This window comes from Anastrepha ludens, chromosome 4 (assembly GCF_028408465.1).
Source record: "Anastrepha ludens isolate Willacy chromosome 4, idAnaLude1.1, whole genome shotgun sequence".
Lineage (NCBI taxonomy): Eukaryota > Metazoa > Arthropoda > Insecta > Diptera > Tephritidae > Anastrepha > Anastrepha ludens.
The window spans coordinates 4,866,517-4,885,251 of record NC_071500.1 but is presented as its reverse complement, the minus strand read 5'-3'; the positions used below and the strand labels follow the sequence as shown (position 1 = coordinate 4,885,251).

Here is an 18,735-nt window from a genome sequence, read left to right as displayed (position 1 = left end):
TAAAAGATTCACCAGACTCCAGGCGCTGAAAAAATCTATTGTCCGCGAGTGGGCCGAAATACCTGCAAGTCACATTCGGGCAGCTAGTGACTCGTTTCTGGACCGCCTCAAGGTCATAGTCAAAGTAAAAGGTAGTCATATCGAGCAAAAGTAAATTGACTTTTAATTTTGTATTATTTTCACACATTTTTTACTTTGAATTGAATAAAAGTCACTTTCCAAACTAAATTTGTGGCCTTTTTAATTGGTTACACTTCGAGTGGCACACCCTGTAACAAAGTCAAATATGTTTGTAATTTTTATTCAACAAATTTTTGTAATATTTATTAAAATTCCTTTTTAACTTAAATTGCCGTTACAATTACAATTGAAATACACTTAATATAAAATAATAAATTAAAAGCACGTATTGTATAATATTGTTTTTGAAACTTTTTCAATTCACATTTTTTATATAAATATATTTTTTTTGTTTTTGTATTACTTATTTTACGCATTTTTAGTTTGTAAATTTTCACCACAACTTTTAAGGCATGTCCAATACATATGTAATTTTATTGAATTGAAGCGCTATAACAAGAGTTTGAATACTTTATTTAATAATCAACCCAAATTTAAATTTAAACAATTAAAAAGAAAATCAAAAAAAAACAAAAAATGCTTATACAGCTTAAAGTTTTGCTCTCAAACTAATTAAACCCAAAATTTAGATATTTAGAATAACTAATTACTTATGTGTTTATATATTAAGTTAAAAGAAAATTCATAATTTTACAAAAATATTAAAAAAAAACGAAATAAAGTCTATACTCGTAATGTCTGTTACTAAAATATCGTTGTTTGGCTACAATACATAATTATAAAGTGTTTTAATAAAACAAAGTAAAAATAAAAATAAAAAGTACGCGTTTCGCACGATTCGTTAACTGCTTCCCCTTTCCCCATATACGGCAGCTGTGTTCTCGTATTCCAGCTTTTTTCATTTTAGAACAAAAGGGCACTTTACATCATAAGTATAGGTGTGCATATGTCTATATATTGAAGGCTATACAGTTATCTGCGCTCAACATTTTTTCATTTCACATTTATTTGCTGACACTTTTTCACACTCATTGTAAAGCTCAATGCTGGACAGTCGAAAAGTGGAAAATGCACGAATTTTAACCCGTTTTCCACTATAGCATTCGGCTCATTGTCTCTTATTGTTGATTTAACATACACATCTCGCTCTCTTCAAGGCACTACATTTTTTCTCCTCACACGGCTGCATTGTTTGCTCACTGGTATCGCTTGAGATCGTCCGAAATAAAATCAATAAAAATCTTCTAGGTTTACGTTTTTGTTTGTTCTGTTCCTGTTTTTCATTATCTTCTCTTCAAGCTTCTCAGTCTGTTTCATAGTGGTTTCTTTTTGACTATGACTAAATTACAGTCTGTCGACAACTACATGGATATGACTACTTAAAACGCTAATAGGTTTTTATTAAAGCCGCAACGTGTTGTTTCTCCTCCTCCGTTAGGCCGTTCTTAAGCGTTCGACGCACTGAAAAGGAACGAATAGGACAAGTAAGTATATGCGCATACAGGTACAACAACAACAAGTTTAAGTGGTAGTATTAATCAAGCTCAATTGAAATATGTAGGTAGCTTAGCTTTGTTAATAGCAAACTTATACATGTAAGGATACAGCTAAATCAGGCAAATGTTTTATTTAATGCATCGCGATTCGTTAGTGTAAGGGATGAATTTCGGCCAGTTACTTTTCTGAGAGAGAAATGAGTAAAGCTGTTTAGCGTGAAGTTTTCTCCTTCGAATGCAGTACGTCACGGATCTGCGCGAAATTAGGTGTAGCCATTGACTTGCTCTCCATTGCTATTTTTTGTACAGAAAATATGAAGAGCAACAGCAGAGCAACGAGTTAGTGCGAACTTTCACATTAAGCTAGAAAAAGCTGTTATAGAAATCGCGAAAGCAAATCCGGCTGTGCAAAATGAAGTTTACCAACACCAGCAGCGCCGTCAGAATGGTGAAGGATCTCTAAGAGTTGTTTGACATGTCTCTCCGACACGTTCATTAGAAACAAGGTCTTACACAGCTTGACTCTCTTTTCTTAACTTCTAACTTTCTGATGCCGGGAAATATTGTTCAATCTATAGAATTAAATCACTCGGGCGCCAACTTTTACGAGAGCGTACCACTGCAAGCGGATGCTGTCGTCATTGATATCATCGGTCTTAGCAAGCATGCCGTTCTCTAAAGAGAACAAAGAAAAAGGCGAATTGGTCTAAAAGTGAACCGTGCAAGAGAAAGTATCTCTTTTCATCAAACAAACGGTCAGCGCACAAGGGTCTCGATTGACAATTGTTGGTGAATGCTATTGTTGACAATTGAAGCGTCTGAAGTAGTAAATGGCTTCGATTACTTGTGAATCAGGACTAAAAGCATTGTCATAATCTCAACCTTGAAATTTAATGGGGAAACTCTCTTGCAAACAAGTTCTCCTTTGCACTAACTAAGCGTTGGGATTTGAGTAGTAAATTCAACTTTCGACGAACAAAAAGCTCAATATATATTTCTTTCATAGTGTTCATCCTATTATATAACGCAGGAGCTTGAACGACGACAACATGCGACACGATGGCCCATAGAGCGATCGAGATAAAATTTCTGCGAAAGATGCATAAGCCACTGGAGATTGTGGGAATTGCGACAGGTTTTGGAACGATGAGCAGGCTGGGTTTTACAATAATATTAGGCCTCTTCTTTTCGCTAAGCGTTTGCAAGTGGCAAATAGAAGAAGCAACTGGTATAAATAAACAAATCATGGCAGTGCTGGAATAGAGCGCCATAAAATTTCGTTTATTTGTAAAATAGTGAGTTATATCTGTTTTATGAGGCAAATCTAGCTCGATAACTTTGTCATTGCCTTGACATGCAAATTTTTCGTCGAGTGAGCAGAACAGAGCGAGCAGAGAAGTTGCGAATAGAAGAGGCCTATTGTCATAGAACAACCAGCGGCTCCGTTGCCTAGATCATGTCGTACAAATGTATAAAAACGCTTTCGATCTGAAAGTATTCGACGTGGCAAGGGAAGAGGAAGGCTCCTTCTTAGTATTCTTTACCATACGAGTAAGTGCGAGTTACTCTGTCAAGGTACTGCTCACTTTTTATACTCGTGCCTTTGAATACGCGTTTAAGGTATTTACTTGCTCTTCTACTTTCACAAGAATTTTTGTACAATATTTTCAAAATACATTTGTCATAACTTATTTTGCTTGAAGGACCAGGTTGCTTTTTCAAGAGCAGTCCAAAACATTAGAGAGGCTGAAGCTAAGTTTGAGGCTTGCTAAGGCTGAAGCTCTCAATGCTTCGAGCAGTTGTGAAAAGACTTAGGATTTCTGACTTTTTAGAGCACCACCAAGATTTTGCACTTGGGTAAAGAAAGACAGAAAAGAATCTTGGCGATTTTTCGAAACTCCGTTTATAGCGGCGCCAATTGCCGTCGTAAAGAGTAACCCAAGCTTTAGAAGATCTTAATGCCACATTTCTAACTTTTCATGAAAAAGCAAAAAAATGTCTCCATGTGATGGCAATAACAACAATAATAATTTTATAACTTCCCAAAGTTCTAAGATCGACACTGGGTTTAGGTAAGTTTTCACAAATTTTAGAGCCATTCCGATACGAATAAATATCAAGTATTTCTTTCCGATACTTTTGCAGCATCGACATTATTTTTTTCATCATGTCAGCATCCATATACTTTTAACGAGCAAAGGTATCGAGTTCATGACTAAAAGAAGAAGAATTTGGATTCACCTGGCGTTCCTGGTGCTGGTAAGCAAGAAGAAGCGACTGACGCGCTTTGTTCAGCTGGCCAATATCAATAACAGAGGCTACTTCTCCAACCAAAAAAAAACAAAAGAATTGGTATTGGTATTGAAAGCATTATTTACTTCGTGCTTCTGTCAATGTTTTAAGCATTCAAGAGATTTTCATATTTTTGAGTATTTTATAATTTGTAATGTTCAAATAAATATTTATTTATATGTAGCGAATTAGTTGGATCATTTACATGTCAAGCTATTAGTAAAATATTTGCTCCACGATATTTACGGCACAACGTCTTGAACACATATCTGAAAATTTTAATCCCCAATAAGAATACAAAAAACAATTTGAAAAACTTAGTAACTACGCAGTGCTTCTGAGTTTTTGTATTGTTCGATGGTAGGCTTCAGAACACTTTGGTTATTAGTACGCCCAATTTTTTGTACACGATTTTGAAATAACACGGTTTTCCAATAAATAAATTTTAGTTCCAGCAAAAAATCTCGAAAACAAACAAACATAAAACTAAACACGATATCTAGACAAAAAACTCTAAAGGCGTTGGCACTAGGCCAACAACATTAGAATGTTACGTCAAAGTAGCAAACAAAGCAGTGATTTATTTATTTTAAAAATGCGCTTCTCATTATTGTTATCATTTTAATAACAGTACTACTATTTTTGTCCATTTTCGCGATTTTCTCAAAATTCCAAAATATGATAAGGTGGTCATCATACCTATATGTACATATTTATTGTGCGCAATTATCATTTAGGTTTAAACAGTTTTTCACCATGTTTTGTCTTCTTGTCGATATCACGCCTTTCCGCATTATGGATGGATGTTATCATTTTCACTTCTGAAGTCATTCCAATATTTTGTAATACTCTAAGTATCTTTAGAACAGATCATTTTCAGAGGAGAAGAGAGATAAACACGAGAATAAACGCTGCCGGTCTTTTACGTTTCGGCATAAAGCACGAGAAATCTCCTGAGCGGTGGCTTAAGGGGTTAGGTGGGTTTCAAAAGCTCAAAATAGGTACATTTTTATGAATTTTTTTTTATTTAATCAACAGAATATTTCATTCCATCAATTTAACACATAAAAGATACATATTTTATAAGTAGTTTGTGAAATTTTCATTGAAAAATTTTGAAAATTAAGGCGTGGACACGTCGTCTCCTATGACCCCTCAAAAAAAAGTTCTCTCGGCGTAGTCAGGATAACTCATGACAGATTCATCTGAAATTCAAAAACAAAAAATTTTCTGTTAGTAGATGTTTAAAACTCGTGCTTGGACGAAGGAAAAAAAAAAAAAACAAAAATTACATTTTTGGCGGCGTTGAAAACAAAAAACCCTTATTTTGAGTAGAATTTGCACCCTTCATGCCCTTGAAAAATTACTTGGAATAGAAAAAAAAAAATTCCTTCGTTCAAGCACGAGATAATGTTATTTTGAAGAAGTGTGCAAAATTTGAAAGAGATCGGTTCATAAGTTTTCGAGAAATCGTGACTACCGATTTCAAAAATGTAGTTTCAAGAAAAACGCGATTGAAGATTGCTAATAGCTAAGCAGCTGCCTCGATATACCTGCCAATCCAAAGGCTATATCTCTTAGAATATGACTCGGATCGTTTTAAAATTTTAAAGGAATATTCTCAACATATTCAATTATGAGATAAGCAAAAAAAAAAAAATCGATTTTTTGAAATTTTGAAACCCACCTTAAGTGTTGAGACGGGCCAATATTTTCCCACTTGAAACATACGACAATCAATGTAGATAGGATGTAAATCAAAATTCGTATAAATAAAACTACACTTTTCAAATAAAAAAGGATTGGAAGAGCATCAATAGATAACTTTGACTCTTCATATCTGACTTTTTTGAGTGGGTTGAAATGTCGCACGATGTTACCCAATCGTTTCTTTTCATTTTGCCTTTTGGGGCATGAACAAACTTAACCCTTCTTTTGCTTACGTTTAGTGGCACAATAAAAACAGTATTGCCTGCTACCTATTTTAGCAAAATTTTCATTGCTATGCTTTTGAGTACTTTTTGTTTAGAATTTGCTCCATAATAAAAAAAAATCTTTTCCAAGGGAGCATCACGGATTTATAGAGTAGCTCAAGACGGCCGACGCAGGGTGAAAATTAGTAGCCTTTAATTATTGGTTAATGTTGTATACGAGCATATGTACTTATATGTTCCTTGAAACGAGGAAATAAGTACAGTTTAGAAGTAACCAACTGAACTAATTGGATATGCATGCATCCAAAGCACGAATTCGCACGAGCCTTTCGCTGATTGACTGCGCCGCTATTTCTATTTAGTGATGTTTACTTTTATTTGAATATTTAATTTCAACTTAAACTTTTGAATGTTATACAAGGTGGCGCAAAATTAATCATATAATTTTAATTCTGAATAATTTACTAATTAAAAAAAATATCTTGACCTTGGCGCCCTCCATTGTTTGTCTGTTTGTTTAGTACAACTGCCTACTTAAAATTCTCAAGTGTCAGTTATGACTGACGTCGTACATTTGCAAAAATTACAAATCTTCCGTTAAGGTGATTAGTTTTGCGCCATCTTGTAGATTGAAATTAGACTCGACACAAATTTTATTTTATTTTTTTTTAATAAATATTAGGTGTGATTTTTTTGCATGGATTTTAAGTCCAATCATTGTCATTTTCGATTTTCACGATTTTTTTAAGTTGTGGATCAAACACCTGCATTTAATATACGAGTATGTTCGGAGATTTTTTTTACAATTTTTTTTTGCGTAGCTTTCACAGCAAAGTGTAAAAAAGTTGGGTGTAAATCACTTAAGAATAAAATAATTTTAAAATAAGTCATGCAGTTATTTGGTTTGGCTGGCAGTGCGCAAAAATAGTTAACTTGGGTTCGAGAAATAGTCAAAAATCAAAATTCGAAATTCAAAAACTGAGCATGCGGTCAGAAACGGCCGAATTACCAACACTATTCACTAACCAATTGGCCATTTTGACGGTGTTACGCCACAACCTTTCTACGGCGTTGGTGCGCGCTCCACTGTGAATCCCTCCCGCGTGCGCGATCGCTTCACTTCAGCCGACAATGCGAATGACGAATTTAACGATTTGGTAATTGCAAGAAGGAGTTATTTCACATGAAGAGATTAACAAATTAATGAAGAGGAAGACAAACAATCAATCGAAACCAATAGTGACCCAATTGTGAGTGAAGATCAGTAATTGAGGACATATGAAATTAGAAAAAAAGTGTAGTAATAATTGCTTTAAGTAAAATTCTGTGAGTCGGGTTAAATCGTTGGTCTGCAAAAATGTTTAGTTAATTAAATTATACACTATACGCTAAAAATAAGTGGACACGCCACCAGTAAAAAATGTGTTATCATTCATTTATTTTTTGTTCTGGCACAAAAGTTACGCAAACGAAATTTTGTCGCAATAAAAACCAAAAATTTGCAACATTTTAAGCCAAAATTTGTTAGCGGGTCGAAAATTATGTAGATTTGGAATTTTGTATGTTGGGTTACTTTTTTCCGCAGAAATGGTATGCACTTCATTGGGGTTTTTATGTATTGTATTTGTGTAAGTAAATGTGTTTAAGTATGTGTGTATTGAACTGAATTGAAAGCTTGTTTGAATCTGGCTTTGAATTGCGGCCAGCGCACGTTTTCATGGTTGATATTCTGGTGAGAAACGAATGGAGCATTAATAAAGAATCCACGTAGCGCTTTTGAACCCTACACCTATGTATGTATGTATGTATGTACGTGCAATGGGGAAATTCGTAGACTTACATGATTTGCGATCAGCATGGCGTGTGCGCTTGCGTTCGCGCGGCGTGGTACGTGTGCCCGGCGCTTTGGTTGCAGTCTTTACCAACGACTCTAGAATCTCGTCATCACCATCGGTGAAGTTCTCTTCGCTTTGGCGTGCGATGGGTGAGCGTAAGTTTTCGGCGCGTCTGCGGCGCCACGTCAATGTGCCATCGGCTGTGTCGGAACTGGGCGTGCCGAGTAATACCCTAAGAAAATCGACAACAACACAAACAACGTGAATAAAAAGAGTTTTACATTCTTTCCGATTTGATTATTACTTCAATTCCGCATCGGCGCGATCTTCTTTGGTTTTGAATTTGGCCATATCGATAATGAGTTTGCCACGCGTCTTATTGCGTTCGCGATGATTCGCCTTCTTCTCCAGCTGCTGTTGCACGCGTTCACGTGTCGTGCGGTATTCAAGCGCGAATTCCGACAAGATGCGACAGAACTCATTCGGCTTCGATTCGACAACGCTGTGCTGAGGCACACCCAGCCACAGCAGGAACTTGCGATATCTGTAGGTAATGAAATTTTACAATTTATGAAAAATCAACATTCAAGTATTCAGCATTGCAGGTCAACTCACCTGTTAATCACACGGCGATGCACGATTTGCAAGATGATAATGCGTTCCGCACAATCCGCCAAGAAATCGACCAATTTCTGCTTCAGTTGCGGTGGACAATCGTGTTTGGCAATCAACTTGAGGCGATCCCACGAAGCCTTGCACTCAGTCTCCAACTGGTTCAAATTGTGGGCCAAATCGGAAAAGTCAGCTTTGGAGGCGCGTGTGATTGGACCGATCTCCGAGTACAAGTCCGTGGTGTCCGGACTCGACTCCATCACCATGTGGCACAAATGGTGTAGCAGTGAATGCTTATGTACGGTATCTTTGACCTCAGGTACCTGTGATCAAAAGTAGGACAGAAGAATTGAGATATAGCAATAAAATGATTAGTCAATGTCAATTGGCGCTCGGGTGTTTGCTCGAGCTCCTCTTCCTATTTGCGGTGTGCTTCTTAATATTTTCCCACAAATATAGGAACCTACAGTTTTAAGCCGAATTAGAACGGCAGTTGGTTTTTTATAAGGAGCTTTTTCCTCGATAGTATAGCGTCAGTATCCACGCCTGTCCATACATACCTTGGACAAATATTCGATCTGAAATCCTTTGACCGGTGCGCCATTCAAAAATATTCCAACAGACAGCAGCGTCGACAGAATGCATTTGAAGGTGCGATTATTGCGTAGAATTTCAATGCCTTGTTTCAGATCCATCAATGGCTCCGCAATTTCTTTCTGTTAAGAGGAAACAGATTTTTACGAATTTTTATCTTTGTCTTGAGTTGAAAAAGAAATTCTAATTCTTTACTCACTTCACTATTATCGAAATCCAAGCGGAATGCCCACAGCTTTAACCTCGCTCCTAGTTCGGATATGGAGGCCAATGTGAGCAGAAATTGCTCGGCGCTACCCAAAGGTAGTTCTGGGTTGGCCATCTAAAACGAAAAAGAGTTAAAGTCAACGCGAAAATGACACACAAAAATTGAACTAAATAGGCGCGCCGAAAAAATTTTTTTAAATGGATTTGACTCAAAAAAACTTGGCTTGGAACTTCTTTTAAAATTCTAGCATTTTGATAAATTGTAAATGTAATTTTTTTCTTAAAGCGCTTAAATGGCACCCATTACCTGTGCTTCTTGTATTTTGCCGCGTTCTTCGTCTGTTGGCAACATATTCAGCAGCTTATCGATGCCTTCGCGCGTCACCACCGTGGCGTCCATTTTCAGTATCGCCGCTTTAATCGCACGCGGTGGAGGTAGCTTTGTCATCGCAATATTTATTGCATTCGAACGTTTATGGTCCAAAACGATAATCTCTTTGCTTTTATTCAGTTCTTGTTGTTTCTGGAAGAGTTTATGTAATAAATGAAAAAATTAAAAAAAATACAACAAAAATATAGCAGATAGCAGGTGAGAAATGAAAGCGAACTGATAGATGAAACTCGAACGACAGTTGGGTGAAAACAACAACAACAATTTTATACTTGTATTTTTTAATTTATGTATGTACGTATGTATGTGCGTAACAAACAGTGATACGAACACGAATAGCATGTAAATTAAACCGTAAATGACAGCTGTGTGTTTGTGTCGTAGAAGAGGCTCGAAAAATTCTGCTAAAAGAAAATAACTACGAAATTTTCACACGAATATTGTTTTTCTTTTCCAGCTAAAGATATGTATTTTTTTCCTACAGAGTCATATCTATTTCATTAATTTTGCTTTTGAACGCATTCTTGGTGATAATTTTATGTTTTACAACAACTCCTGATCTCACGGAATGCCTGCCAAATAGCCAATGCCCGGTTATACAAGCCACGAACTTCGAGATATCCTCTCTTACAAGGCTAAGCAGTTCCTTTGCCTTTTTCTTATTTATTTGCGACCACAGTAGCGCAGCTGTGGTTACTGTCACTTAGTAAGCAAAATATATGTAAGTACTTCAAAAGTATTGTAAAAATTTTCAGAAAAATATTTTCCATAAATCAGGCAATACTTCCTCGAAAATGTAAGCAACTGATTTGTCACTGCCAATAAAGAGCATTTTAGAGCCTGTCGGTTTTATGTATCCCAAACGACGCTGATGTATATTCGGTATCGGACTGCCCCTTCAGCAGCCGGTGTACCTGTAGAGTCGTGCCCATGACTACTAAACGTTCGTGAGCATTGACTTAGAAACTTGACTCGGCATAAAAAATGTGTCCAGCAATGAATCTATGCGCCTTGCCTCCTAAGACTCAACGCGTTAAGACTGCATTTGTGGGAGCATTTGAAGTAATTCATCTACAATACAGATATTTTGGAAATCATCATCGAGGACATACGTGACAAACAACCTCAATTATTCAAAAAAGTAGTCGAAAATTGATATACTGCTTAAAAAGGTGGCCTCTCGGACGCTATTTATTATGTATGATATATACCCTATGATCAGAAAGTACCGGGAATGTTTAATTTAAACGAACCGTGAACGTGGGAACCGGTCCATATTTTTTTCTTATGTTGGTAGGACTGTAAGACACACAGCTGTCAATTTTTAGCGCCATCGGATCATTAGTGTCTGCCTGGCCGGCCGGAAATGTGGGGAAACAATTCTTGGATTTTGCATGATGATAACGCGCCATCGCACCGAGCCCAAATTGAGTTGGATTATTTGACCAAACACCAAGTAAATACCATCGTGCAAGCATCAGTATTCACCTGATATGACCCCGTGCGACTTCTTTTTTTCCCAAGTTGAACTTACCACTTCGTGGAAGGCGATTTCAGTCGATAGCGGAGATTGAAGAGAATGCCACGAAGGAGCTGAAGGCCATTACTTCGTCGGCCTACTAGGGATGCATGGAGGACTGAGTTAAACATTGTGTGTTGCTTCAGACGGGTCATATTTTGAAGGAGATAAGATAAATTTGCCTGAAATTTAACTCTGTTTTAGTTTATTCAAACATTTCCGGTACTTTCAGATCATAGGGTATATACCGTCAGCGTCAAAATAAAGTGTGCACCAGATATTGTTAAGTTTTGACTATTTTTTTACTTATTTTATAATTTCAATTATTTGTTTATAAAAATATGGTTCGTACTAAAATAAAACTCATATAAACTAAGGTTTCGAACTTAACACCAAATTTATAAAAATTCTGCAAATGTGGTGGTAGCAGAGGTAGAGTAAGGCCTCTTCTGCGTTGGAAAGATCAGGTGGAGAAGGACTTGGCTTCACTTGGTGTGTGCAATTGGCGCCGGTTAGCACGAGAAAGAAACGACTGGCACGCTTTGTTAAACTCGGCAAAAATCGCGTAAGCGGTTATCGCGCCAATTAAGGAGGAGAAGAAAATACAAAATTAAAGTAGTTAAAAAATTGCGTTGATTTTTGACAATTTTTTCTGCTGGCGGTATAGGATGTTTTTTCCATATAAGAAAATTTTGTCGAATAGAGAAAATGCGCAAGACCGCTCCCTAAAACAATTATCAAAAATCAGTGTAATTTTGAATGTACTTAAAACTTGCACTTTATTACACCAAAATTGAATGATCTATAAAACTACATAATCGAAATTTTTTTTTTAAAATTCAAGTAAAAAGTCCGAAATTCTGATGAAAATTTGCCGAATTTTTACAAGTTTTATACTTTAGTTTATACGGCTTTTGTTGCAGTTGAACTATACTTAAAAAGAAATAATAAAAATTTTAAAATAAATAAATAAATAGTAAAATCTTAACAATATGTGGAACACACTTTATTTTGACGCTGACTGTATATATATTTCGTGTGTGCCCTTTTTGGGTGTTTGGCCGAACTCCTCCTCCTCTGTGCGTCTTAATGTTGCTATTTATTAGTTTGGGGGAAAAGAAATGCATTATTTTTTCGGTGCGTGGCTGTAGTGATCGATACCTCGCTAAAAAAAAATTATTTTGATGTTTTGGTTGTTCCATTCAGTTGTGAGGCATTCAGCTCGTCTAGCTTGGACCAGGCATTTTTGATGTTAAAATATCAATAATGTCGATAAAATCACCGAAATGCTAGTAGTCGCAGCATATCGCCAGCAGATTGACCATCAAAAATTTTAGACAAAAATAAGGGATTTATTTTTCCAAAATAAAAAAATAATAATAAATACCGTTTTTAGAATGAAAAAATTGAGCTACTGTTTTTTTAAACACCGTCTAAAATCACAATTTTTTTGCAGTCTTGGTCACAATATGCGAATTGTGTCGTAAAGCATCAAAACTTAAAAAAATCTTCAAAGTGCCTACTCATATTCAAATGCAAATAACTTTTCGTCTAATACCAAACTCCATTTCTTTTAAATTTGAATTTATAAAACATCTGATCTTAGCGCTACCAGATGCCAGATTATATTACCAAAGAGATTCAAATTTAAAACCCTATGCATGTCGGCAATTTGTTACCGAACATGAACGTTTTAGGCTACCCAATGGAGGAAGATAAAAACCATCAAGCTCTGAGCAGGTGCAATATATGTATGTATGTGTGCGTGCGTAACTTTTTTTTGTTTTTTTTTTCTTTTGTAAATAAAGATGAAGGTTACATATCTAAAAATTACGAAATAAATAAAGATAGATGTGTTCAGTGATCGCTTCTCATGTCCAACAGAAATATAGAAATTATTACTTAAGATTAAGAAACCAAAACAGCACCAGAATATAAATGCAAGCAAATATTAACAGGATATTAGACACATTTGACAAATATTTTAGTGACTGACAACGTGTCAACGCTACGTTCTGTAACGAAAAATATCATTCATCGAAATAAAAGTAATTTGTCACAGGAAACATCACCACGAAATAAAAACTAAATAATTCTATGCAAACATCAACGGGTGTAGTGTTTATGTGGCAAGAATGAGGAGATAGGAAATGCAGTCAATAGTAAATTCCAACACCATTTCAGAAACAAATACCGTTAACTTCGAAGAATTCAATGGCACTCACCTCCTATTTTTTGGCATTTCATTATTACAGTTATTTGTATTTTTTTCAATTTTTGTAATTTAGGTGCGTTTTTTATTTTTGTTTTTGTTTTCAACACATTGTATTCAACACACATATATCCATAACAATTCCATAGACAAGTGGTGGACAAGTTGGTAGCATTGCATTGGTTTAATCATTTTTTCATTTTCATTTTCATTTTTTGTTTTGATTTGCAATTTCATTTTAACAAATAAACATAGAAGAGTAAACAGAAAAAAATCGTTGTATTTGTTAATTGACGTAAGTAGCATATAGTTCAACAATTATCTAAGCATATAAAATTTGTTTAAGAAAACATTACCAATCACCAAATCGCCAATCGAAATCGCTGCACATTCGAACAATTTCGTTAGTTCACCCTCGCAAGCTTTTACGCAAATAATAGACTCTTTGAAATAATTGCAAACACCCACTCACCTTAGTCATTAGATCCTTGGCTCTGGACTCGAAGAGATGCTCCAGTTTTTGTATGTCCACATTTGCCTGCGGCAACTCATCCCAGATTGTTTTGCCAATCACAACGGGTATCATATCTTCGCGCACTTCCTTCCAAAATAGTTTCACCTGCACGGAAGTAAAGCGAAATATTCCAATATAAGTACATCAATAAAACTTATTTTTCCTTCTTGCTGCACACTCACCGTTTTCTTATTCTTCTTGATGGTGTTCGTATTGCTTACATCGCCGTTCATGGAACCATTCATGGAGCTATTGGCGCTGTTCGTCATGCTGCCGTAGCCACTGTAGCTAAACATTGGCGGTGGTGCCATGCCTCCGAAGCTGTTCATGGGCGGTGGGCATACAATGTGTGCAGGCGGCATCATCGGTGGCGGTATGCCACCGCCGAATGGTGGTGGTGGTGGTGGAACACCAGCGCCAAGGCCACGTGGTGCCAGCACGTCCTTCTCGTCTTCCGAATTCAAATCGGTAAAGTCTAGATCACAAAGATTGAGCGGGCGTATCATATTGCGTACCAGCTCTTCCCAGTGCAACTCATTTTCGGATTTTTTTGGTTCTACTTTTTTGATGTCCTGATCCAAGCTAGACGAGCTGAAAACAAAATAAAAGTGAGAGTGTTTTATTTAAAGTGGAATTAAGAGAACGATCAGATAAAAAACTGTATAGTTTCGAATATGTGAAGACTCTAATATGTACGCACATTTGTACGTACATATTTGCCATGGAAAGTCGAAACACTGTGGCAAACTACTTATGGTTTGTGATTTATGATGTATTTTACTAACAAAGTCTTCGTTAATTATAGGGGGCTAGCACGGATCTGACTTGCCAAAGGTTTCTCTTTTGCCTGTAGGCCGAGGTAGGGAGCTTCGATATCATACCCGATTTGCATAAAACAATAAAATTAATATAGATAAAAACTGGTTCAATAAAAAATCTTTCAGAACACCTGGCTCCCTCCGGACGTTCATGGATTCAATGCATGTGTCCGGCTGTAAGTAATACCCGCTTGATAATAGACGAAAATAAACCTAGAACAAAAAATTGTCGCAGAGCTGATGGTTTAAGGGGACAGATTCGAAAGGAAAATTTCGAAAAAAATATAATCCTTTAAGAATATCTCAAAAAAATTTTAGAACGAAAATTTAAGTAGTTCTTATATTATAGATCGTCAACCGTGTCGGCTTTATTCTCTGCGTTCGAGCGCTGGGAGAGGTACAGAGTTTGATCGCTGGCAACAGCGGTGCAGTCAACATCGCTCCGCGCGGGAAAGCTGTTTTAAAAGTGTGTTAGGATTTTGCAGTGGCGAGAATGCAGCGATCGTTGGAGCAACGTTACTCGATCAAATTTTGCGTAAAGCTAAACAAAACGAGTACCGAAACCATTGGGCTACTCAAGGAGGCTTACGGGGACCAATCTCTGTCCAGTGCCCAGGTAAAACGGTGGCACAAGTCGTTCAAGGAAGGTCAGGAGGATGTCGAAGACGAAGAGCGATCTGGAAGGCCTTCGACGACGCAAACAGACGAAGATGTGAACCGGGTTCGTGAATTTTTGAACATTAATCGTCGTGCTAGTGTACGTGAGATCAGTGAAGAGTTAAATTTAACTTATTACAATGTGCGGGAAATCGTGACCGGAAAACTTGAAATGCGTGCAAAGTGTGTGCCAAATTGGTTCCAAAGGTTTTGACTGTGACAGCCGAATTGAACGCGATTCCGGCGGATGAGTTTAAAAAATGTTTCCTGCAGTGGAAGGTGCGCCAACAGCGGTGTATTGCCGCTCAAGGGTCCTATTTTGAAGAATATTAGTTGTATCAGCCAAAATGTTTAATAAAACTGCTTAAAAAAATAAGGTTCATTACTTTTCAATCAAACCCTGTATAGTTACGTTGCCGACTGTAGGCGCGTTTTTCTCAAAACTATGTTTTTCGAATTGGCGTACACGATAACTCGAAAAGTTAGTCACCGATCTCCCTGAAAATTTGCACACATCTTTTTTACAATATGATATGACTTTTTCCGTGAATTTACAAGTTTTCGGAAATTTTTTGAAAAAATAATGTTTTCGAAGCAAAAATAGTAGAAAAATTCTCCCAAAAATTCATTTTTTTCTAAGCATTTTATTCTGCGATTTTTTCCCCATTTTTTTTAATTCATATAAAAATTATGACATTAATAAACAAAAAAATGTTTGGTTTTTTGTATTTAGGTCACTGACGCCGATGCTACAAAGCCCGCCGATTCAGAAGCCCCTCTGCGACCTTTCTGGAAGAACTCAGTGTACATCCGCCATTTTAAATGATTGAAATAAATTTTATTGTTTTAATATATAAATAAACTGTGTGCCAATTTTGAAAAAAATATATTGACTTCTTCATTTGAAATAATTTTAATGAAAATCAGGGAAAATATGGCCGTTTACAAGTATCTGTTCCCTTAAGGAAGTTGTTCACTCATGAATTTGTGGCTCATAAACAAGCGGCCAATAAAATATTACTTTGCTGCTAGAAAGCTTTCGCAAGAGATTACCGGAATTGGCGAAAACCGCCTAGTTGGCGAATTTTACAACAACAACGCACATTCGCATCGACAAAAAAAATGTTGAGGAATTTGAAGTAAATTTATGATGCCCTTGAGCACAAGTGGGCGCAGATATAACAACTAAGCATCGATAAGTTGGCGTATTCACTATCAGATATAGCTTTTAGCTTATACGGATACGCGTTTTCTTTTCAATGCAAATTGCCGCTACCAAACAACCGTTTGCGGTCTATTGAAGTCATGAAATGAGATTCCTTGGTAGCGTTGACGACATTAATTTCATTACATCTGAAGTCCCGGAGATGATCAAATAAATGTAATTGATTAGACGAAAATCGTGGGTTTTCTATTAACTTTGTCCTGGTAGAGATTTGGTTGAATGGATTTTTACAATTTGCATAATTATAGACGGCGTATTTCAAAGTAAGCAGGATTTTAGAATAGGTCATTTCATTGTGTCTTCAAAAACTGAATTCTTTTCTCCAGATACATGCAGAGTACATTTCCTGACATTTGGTAGACTGGAGGAAGTTCTTGCCTCTAAAGTGAGAATAGGACAAAGAGCTTATGCGTGTATTCATCAGAAACAATTTAATGCTGTTGTTTTGGTTGGATCTTCCCACTTTTTAATCTACCCTTCTGAAAATATTTGACTAATTTAATTTAATTTATATGGTCCAATTTTTTTCCAGGTGAAATACACGATAATTAATATATGAACCCACCCACCCATCCTCAGGCAAATCAAACGCAGAAAGTGGCAACACGAGAGTGGCACTGGACTGGAACCCACCACGGAGCAGAAGTCGCGGTCGATCAAAAAACACTTGGAGAAGGTCGATGCTGCGCGAACTGGCAGATGCCTACATCTCATGGGACGGTCCAAAAACAACAGCACAGAACCGTGTACGAGGGAAGAGTCTCGTCCAGGTCCTAAGCTCCCGAGAGGAGTGAACAAAGAAAAAAAATTAAAACTCGTTTAAATAAAACTACATTTTTAAATAAAAAAAGATTTACTCTGTTTGCGTAGAAGCGTCAATCAAAGGATGGGCCACTTGGGGCTCATTCCAGCAATGTGAAATTTCGATAGGCATCGGAAGATCATCATTAGACAGCTTCGCCCTCTTCCGAACTGACTTTTTCGCCAGGTTTCAATGAAATGCCGCACGATTTTACCATTTTGTCTTTTGGGATATGAACAAACTTAATGCCCCCTTTTGCCACGTTTTATGGCACAACAGAAACAGAATTGCCTGTGTACTTTTTCCTGTTTGCTTTAAAATAAAAAGTAGCTTTTCCAAGAGGGCAATACGGCTTTATTAAGTAATACAAGATGGCCGACACAGTGTGAAAATTAGGCGTCTTATGGTACATCACCTTTAATCATTCCTTCACGTCTAAGACCCCCAATGAAATTCGTTTATTTTTGGATGTGAATATTTGTGAAAAAAAAATTAAAAGAGGAAATTTACTCTAGTATCGATTTGAGAATATTGTATACCAAATTAAAGAAAAAGACATTTCATGGGAAAATTTTTATATATCAAAATGAATATTTGTCTGTATGTCATCGATGAACTCAAAAACTATTGGACCGATTATTATAAAAATTGGTATATATATGTATTTTTCCACGGAGAAGGTTTTTAGAATGTGCTCATTGATGCCACTCGCCACCAGAGTAGCAACTTCTGCCCCGTTCAACCGAATGCCATAAAAATTAGTATGACCATGTATTTTTACATAGGGGAAACCATCAGCAAAAACTCTGGAATGGGAAAAGTACTCATAACGTGTCAAATTATCATATGGGACGAATGCACAATGTCTCACAAGAAAGCATTGGAAGCGCTTGATCGAACACTGCGAAATTTGAGAGGAAACAGACGGATCTTCGACAAACACTACCCATTATACCACGTTCAACACTCGCTGATGAACTTAATGCATTTCTTAAATCGTCAGTTCTATGGCGTTATTTATAGAAATTGACTTTGAAAACTAACAAGCGTGTACAACTCCAACGGGATGCATCGGCTGGAAATTTTGCAAAACAATTATTGGATATTGGAAATGGGCGAATGGAAATTGATGAATCTACACAAATCTACCCTGTAACATCACAGAAAGCATCGATGAATTGGTGCAAAAAGTTTTCCCAAACATTGCACAAATCTACAAAAACCCGTAGTGGCTCAGTACGCGTGCTATATTAGCAGCCAAAAACATCGATGTCAATATCATCAACTTCACCATTCAGCTTGGAATACCCAGTGAAACGACAACATATAAGTCCATCGATACTGTGGAGAATCAAGACGAGGTTGTCAACTATCCAACTGAATTATTGAATTCGCTTGATTTGCCAGGCATGGCGCCGCACGTTCTTATTGAAAATTGGCGTACCCATAATTTTTCTTCGAAACATAAATCCACCACGACTTTGCAACGGAACCAGACTCTCAGTCAAGAAAATGATGGACAATGTTATCGAGGCAACAATTTTGA

General features: G+C 36.7%; 1 protein-coding gene across 9 annotated transcripts in view; it reads right to left on the bottom strand.

The window, feature by feature from the left end:
- Positions 1-324: 324 nt before the first annotated feature.
- LOC128862087 (FH1/FH2 domain-containing protein 3) overlaps positions 325-18,735 on the bottom strand; it is a 228,145-nt gene continuing 209,734 nt past the window's right edge. For 2 of the 9 annotated variants that reach the window (XM_054100507.1, XM_054100504.1), the window contains 9 exons: positions 13,870-14,278; positions 13,645-13,792; positions 9,359-9,576; positions 9,044-9,166; positions 8,811-8,966; positions 8,254-8,573; positions 7,943-8,182; positions 7,644-7,870; positions 325-1,542 (listed from right to left, as the gene is read on the bottom strand). In XM_054100507.1, coding sequence (XP_053956482.1) covers positions 1,469-1,542; positions 7,644-7,870; positions 7,943-8,182; positions 8,254-8,573; positions 8,811-8,966; positions 9,044-9,166; positions 9,359-9,576; positions 13,645-13,792; positions 13,870-14,278 — 1,915 coding nt within the window. In that variant the 3' untranslated portion in view covers positions 325-1,468. The other 7 variants (XM_054100503.1, XM_054100510.1, XM_054100502.1 and 4 more) reach the window with 7 other exon arrangements.